Source organism: Piliocolobus tephrosceles, chromosome 3, assembly GCF_002776525.5.
Source record: "Piliocolobus tephrosceles isolate RC106 chromosome 3, ASM277652v3, whole genome shotgun sequence".
Classification (NCBI taxonomy): Eukaryota; Metazoa; Chordata; class Mammalia; order Primates; family Cercopithecidae; genus Piliocolobus; species Piliocolobus tephrosceles.
In genome coordinates this window covers 104,773,429-104,780,115 of record NC_045436.1, presented here as the reverse complement: position 1 = coordinate 104,780,115, position 6,687 = coordinate 104,773,429, and the positions used below count along the sequence as shown (strand labels likewise).

The window sequence follows — 6,687 nt, the reverse complement described above, 5'->3', positions numbered from 1 at the left end:
AATAAATGTTAAAGATGCTAATATGTCACCATTATTAGCTTAAAAAAGAAAACAATTTACATATTCTATAGTATTCTTATGATACAAAACACTTCAAATTCAATTACAGCAACTAAATGGATTTTTATGTTTCAGACCCAGAGCGGTTGTAACAATTCCCACCGTCTACTTTAACACGCATTTTTATCAGAAAGGAGTTAAATACAAGCTATTGTAGCCCCTCCCTCCCCAATACTTTCTTTAAATCACTAATAAATAGCAACAAACGACTGTGCAATTTCAGAGAGGAACAGGGAGGCAGGTGAGAGGCCTTCCCTGGTTCCCACGTCTTCCACTTCAAGTCCAGGGGATGCGGGAGCGCAGTGCAGATCCAAGGGGTGGGCAGGGCAGGGCAGGGAGAGAAGAGGTGAAGGGCAAAGGTGAGAGTCTGCAAATCCAAACAGGAAAGAGGAACGAGAGGAGGGGCCGGAGAAGGTGATGACATTCTATTCTACGCTTCTCAAATGAAGTTCAAAATAAAAGGGAAGGTGTGGCTTGAGTCGCTCTTCAAAGGGGAGGAGGAGAAGGAGGAAGGTCCATCTTTTTATACGAAATTCAAAAAATCATTTTACATTTTAAATATTCACAATAAAGTAACTTCTAGTCAGTGTAACTCACGATTTATTTACAAAGAGCCTTCAACAGGTTACTTTAGTCGCACAGCAGTGTGAGGGGGGGAGAAACCTCCCTCTTCCCATCGGTGGCAGCGCCCGCCCGCTTGGCTCCGAGGTCCCGCGCGCGGTGGGCGTGAACCCTTCCACAGCACCTCTCGGCGCCCCCTACCCCGCCGCCTGCGGGGGCAAAAGCTGCGGGCGAGGGGGACCAGGGCGCTGAGGCCGCTGCCCGCCAATGGGGATAGGGCTGGGACCGTCGCCTAGCTGCGGGTTTCAGTAGCGTCATTTACGCGGTGCATTTGGTGGTCTTCCTTGCCTTGTCAACCCCGGAGTCTCTCTCCCCCACATCCCCTCCCACAACTTCAAGGTTAAAAAAATAGATATGTACATCTCAAAAATAGCAAAGGGTCCCCTCAGGCAGGGCCGGGTCCTCCGGGCCCCGAGGGGCGGCCAGGCGCGGCGTGCGCGGTCCCCGCGCCCCTCGCGGCCCCAGAAGTGGAGGCCAGAGCCGGGAAGGTGCCGCGGGCGGCGGTGTTCAGGATGAGCTCTCCGGCTCGGACGCGTGCAGTAGGAGGCCGCCGCCGCCGCTGCTGGACTTGTGCTTCTTCAGCAGCTGCGTGATTTTCTCGTCGTCCGAGTTGGGATCCAGAGGCTTGTTGTAGTCGTCGTCCTCTTCCTCGTTCTCCGAGGCCCCCTTGAGGCGCTCAGTCTCCGAGTCCTGCTTCTTCTTGGCCGTGGCCATCTCGGCTGCGTGCTTCTTCCTCCACTTGGTCCGGCGGTTCTGGAACCAGACCTGAAGGCGGAGAAAAGGGAGGAGAGGGGAGACAAGGGAGAGGAATTGAACTAGCAGATCCAGGCTGTGCTACCACCCCCGCATCTCGATGGCCCTCCCGCGGCCCCCCGAAGGCCTGCTGCCCTCCCTTGCAACCCTCCCTTGTCTTGGCCGTTAAAGTCAGTCTCTGTCGCCCCCAGCCCCCCCCCCCCCCCAGTAGCTGGCACTAACAAACTGACCCCCGTTGCCATAGCGATGGTAACACAAGATTATTGAGGTTGTCAGCGAGCGAGTTCTCAAAAGTAAAAACAAAACTTGGAAAGTTCAAAATGAGTGTCCCTAAAAGTGGGTTCACTTTCCTGCCTTCTAGTTTGAAGTTGAAAACATTTCCCCCTTCATAAAGTTGCCCAACAGTGGCTGTGATTTTATTCCTTATTTACTTTCTTAAATTAAGAAATTTCAAACAACCTGACATGTACTTGCTTTTCGATTAGATTGTAGGGGGAAAGCATAGCATTTGCCCCAATTACTTCTGTTCTCCTTTTCACTTTTGAACATTTGTTTGTTTCACTTAATCTCAGATCTGAATGTGTACAAACATGGTAGACAAAAAATATCCTCCCTGTTTTTACTTTCAATGTATGGTGCACTTAAAAAAAAATCTGTTAAAATACAAACTTCAAGTCGCCTTTAATGTTTTTCATAAGCCCAAAGTAGAGCGAAGGCTAGAATTATCATTAGTTATTTTTAAAACGGAAATATTGTCAATTACATTATTTTCCACAATTGGCATGTCTATTCTTTCAAGTGTTATTTTAACTATGTTCCTGCCCATGACATTTCATACAAATATTTGTAAGCTTATTCGTGATGCTTGACATATATTTTACCTAAAGCATCAGCAAGAAGCAACCTATTTTCCAGAGATACTGAATTATCCTCCCTTTATTCTGTCTTCCATTATGTATTTTATCTAGAGAATCAGAATTGTTAAGAAAGTGATCTTTATTTTCTTTATACAGCTATAATAATTCACTTCTAGCCATATAGACATATTTACGGTGAAAAAGGAAGACCTCCAGATTATCGCAGTAGGCTCTGTACCAACCTACTGCAAAAATAATTTTAACTGTGATGGTATCCTAATGGCCACATACAGAATCACTCCTGAAATGTATTTTATGATGGCTGTCCAGGGGGAAATACACTAGCCAGCAGACATGGCTAATGTTATTCCTACTTAATTTAAGGAGCAACAATAGAACTAATGAAAACAGACTGACACCCCAAAGAAACAAACATAACAAACTGAAAAAGAAGGACAAAAGAGACTATTGGAAATACAGGAAACCATCAGAATGAATTTACCCAGCTTGTTCAATCCCTTTATTTTTTAAGAAAAAAATTTCTGAAATTTGTTTCCCTGGAAATATACTGTACAACTCAATTATAAGGAAAATGATATTTTAATTACAAATTGTTGTCATGAATACTACAAATCTTAAATCTGTTGATAAACTTATTTTAAACCAAATTCAAGCCTACAATTTAGTAATAATCTTGTCAATTCATTTGTAAAATTACTATTCCAAAGCGATTGCCTTAAGCTAAGATAAAAAACAGGTTCATCTATGGTAAGTGGTTAGATCCTGTGGATTTATTTATTTATTTTTACTTGCAAATTAATAGAGTAGCCCTGTAATACTGATCCACATTAGGAAATTATATAACTAGTGGAGCCTGAATTGACAAACAAAAACTTGGATATCTCTACAGATAGGATATATAGAAGCTGTCTGACTGGCCTGATCTATTCTCTGGGCTGATATTTCATTAATGCTTTTATTCTCTAATCATGGTGAGTCCCCCAGCACATGCTGCTATCTAGATTAACCTAATTTCAAAGGCTGGGGCTTGATTCCTTTTGTTCATCAAGAGTTTGCCTGCCTGCAAGACCCCAGCATAGTAGTCCCCACCCTCCTTCACTACTCTCAACTTCTCCCCAGGCTCCTCCGACTCGCACCTCCCAGGCCACTGTTTGTCAGTTTGGTGTGTGTGTGAGTGTGTGTGTGTGTGTGTGCGCGCGCCCATGTGTGTGCGCGCGCGCGCTCGTGACAGGTGCGGTACCTATCCCTCTAGGTGTACAAGGTCCACTCACCTTAACCTGACTCTCCGTCATCCCCAACGAATAGGCCAAACGAGCCCTCTCGGGCCCCGCCAAGTATTTTGTTTGTTCGAAAGTCTTCTCCAGGGCGAAGATCTGCTGTCCGGAAAAAGTGGGTCTCGTGTGTTTTCTCTTCCCGTCTTTGTCCAACAAAATGGATCCTTGATCTGTGAGAACCAATAAACAACGAGAGAGGGAGGAAAACAATCGGTTACAAGCGGCTGCACTGGGGGAAAAAACGAACTCGAAAAACAATGTTTTGTGGGAAAAGTACACCAGAAGTGTAGTGGCGCTTCCAGCCTAACGGCGCGTCTCCCTTTGCCTTTTTACATCCACCTGTTTTTTAAAAGCCTTGTGTTCGGCGCAGCAGTAAATACCTTCTGCTCAACACCGACGTCAAACAGCTAGGGAGCCTATTGCTAAAGTTTGCCAGAGCCTAATCGCAAGGCCCCATTAAATTAACGAGTGCCGGAAAAAGGTCACTCTCCGCCTCCTAATCCAGTCGGTGCTCGTTCGGCCCCGGAGCCTTTGCATGAGGATAACTAGATTTTTTTTTTTCCTTCAACGCTTCCTTAACCTGTGTCCAGGCAACAAAGGGGTCCTTGTTTTTGCACACAAGAGAGCTAAATCGCCCCCAAGTCTAACGTCGCTGCAGCCGAGGGGGAGAGGGGAGGAGGGAAAAGGAACAGTCTTTGTTGGAGGCCCCTAATACGGCCATCAAAACCGATACAATAGCGTCTCCCTGGCACCCCCGCTAGGCCCGGTTACCACCGTCCCCGGGCTTCCCAAGAGAACCTCCACTCGGCTTTCCCAACTTCCCGCAGTTACCGCTGCTCAGCCGCACTAAGGAGGTCCGGAGACTTGGAAGAAACTTCCGAGACTCGCTCAAAAGCGAAGAACCAATCGAGGAAAGAACCCCAGGCTGGGTCCTGAAGTACACCTGGAAGGCTGGAAACCTCCGCGGCGCTGCGGCCGACTGCCCTGAAGACTAGCGCGATCTTGGGGCAACTCAGTATGCCCCAAGCAAGGTCTTTGCGGGATGGTACATTTTCCCCAGGCCGTGTCCCTTCACCTCGCTCTTCCCCTGGCTCTTTCTTGTGTTAGGGTGTTGAGCTCCACGATGTCCCCAGATGTGCCCAGACGCAACGTGTGCCAGCCCCTAGAGTGGAGGCAGGTGGGAAAGCGCGGGCCCAGTGCTGGGGAGCGGCTGGAAGTGCTCGCCCTGCCCCGGGGACGCTGGCCAGTCTTCAATGGGCTCACCCAGGCCGAGTGTACTCGGGCGGCGAGGGCGAAGAGGTCTCCTCCTGGGAGAGGAGTGCATGCAAATACACGCACTTCCCGGGCGGTGGAGGGCTCACCGCTGCCGGGCCTCACTGCTTCGAATGAGAGGCAGCGGGTTAGGCTGGCAAAGGCGGAATGGGGCCCTGGACGGCAGGCAGGAGAGGGGAAAGTAGGGATGCAGTGGCCTCTCCTCCCCATTACTCCAACCCAGGCCAGGCCTGCGGTCCTGGCAGGCCGTTTCAGGAGCAGCCAGGGGCTCGGACTAGACACACGTCCCGCACCGCGTTGTGGTCCACACGAACACACACACACCAGCTCAGCCCAGGCGTACTCAAGACTTAGAGAGACGGAGGCGCTTGAATGCAGCCACGCGAGCTCAGGAAAGCGAGAATCCCTTTCTGGAAGCCCTGGCTCAACCTAACTGGTGTGATTCCGGCGCTGCCAAACTATTGGGGCGGGCCACAGGATGGACCGAGCGGCATGCACACCAGGGGCCGCGACCCGGGAGTGGGCAGAACAGGCACGGCAGGCGGGCATCCGGGCGCGGGTGGTCGTACTCACGAGGGGTACAGGCCAGGCGTGCGTCCCTCCAGGGCGGGCTCTGCATCACTCCCGGCCAGAAGATGGGCGTCCGGCCGGGCAGCTCAGCCAGCGGCTTGGGGTACCGGCCCACGGCGGCCACCGCCGCGGCGCTGGGGCTGAAGTAGAGCCCGGGCGGCGGCGGCGGCGGGCTCAGGCTGCTAAAGCGGGGCAGTCCAGCCAGCAGCCCCGCCGGGGATGAGGCGGCGGCTGCGGCCGCGGCAGCAGCTGCGGCGGCGGCAGAGGCAGAGGAGGCAGAGGCGGACGAGGAAGAGGAGGAGGAGGAACCTGAGGGCGAGGCGGAGGGCAGGGCGGCCCCCGAGGCCACGGGCATGGAGGGCCGGCTCAGGATGTCGTTGATACCATGTGGGGTGGCGGCCGAGAGCTGCTGCGGGGGGCTGCCAAGGGATGAGAGGCCCCCCGTGGCCGGGGGCTTCAGGACGCCTGGGTTGTGGGTGCCCAGAGGCGGGGACGGCGACGAGGAGGACGACGATGAGGACGAGGAAGAGGGGGGGCCGGTAGGCAGCGGGGGATACGCGGCAGGGTACAGCGGGGTCTTCATCTCGGCCATGCTGTGCAGGGCGGCCAGGGGCGGGCTGCTGAGCAGGAATGCGCTCTGCCGGGTGCCCTCCATTGCCCCCACCGCTAACATCCCACGGCCAGGCCGGAGCCCGTAGCCTTGCAGCGAGGGCGCTGGCTGGTGCCCCTGGCGGGGCTCTGAGGAGCCGGAAGCGCCGAGGGCACGAGCGGAGAGGCACTCGGCGCGCCCGGAGGCGAGCTGGCAACTGGGCCAAGAATGCCGCCGCCGGGAGTTGCTCCTCTAGCTGCGCAGCAGAGATGTCCAAACCTTCCACGCGGGAGGCGGCAGCTCGCCGAGAAAAGCAGGCGTCCCGGCGGGCTAGGCAGTCCTTTCGTTCCGCGAGTCCTAGATTCGATCCCCGGCTCTTCTCTCTTCTTCACTTTCCCTAGTTGTTCAAAGGGCGCTACTTCTCATCTTCTGCCCCCGAGAAATAAGCAAAACAAAACCCAGGCTGGCTCCGGAGAGTTTGTAGCAAAGTTAGTTGCCTAATCTCCACTTTGAAGTTGGAGGGTGGGGGTGGCTTGCTTTCTTTGGGGAGGTTCAAAGTATGCCGTGTGCAGCCCGTGGCGCTCCTCTGATCTTACTGGGATGCGCTGCTCTTTCGGCCGCGCGGCTGATTCGCATTCGGCGCTCACTGTGCCCGGGGAGAAAGCGCATC

At 53.0% G+C, this 6,687-nt stretch overlaps 1 protein-coding gene across 1 annotated transcript; it reads right to left on the bottom strand.

The window, feature by feature from the left end:
- Positions 1 to 1,182: 1,182 nt before the first annotated feature.
- NKX6-1 (NK6 homeobox 1) lies at positions 1,183 to 6,101 on the bottom strand. The gene is made up of 3 exons (XM_023222428.1): positions 5,432 to 6,101; positions 3,584 to 3,756; positions 1,183 to 1,446 (listed from the first exon to the last, which is right to left on the bottom strand). Exons 1-3 carry the CDS (start codon positions 6,099 to 6,101, stop codon positions 1,189 to 1,191), a joined length of 1,101 nt encoding a protein of 366 aa, XP_023078196.1. The 3' UTR covers positions 1,183 to 1,188.
- Positions 6,102 to 6,687: the final 586 nt, after the last annotated feature.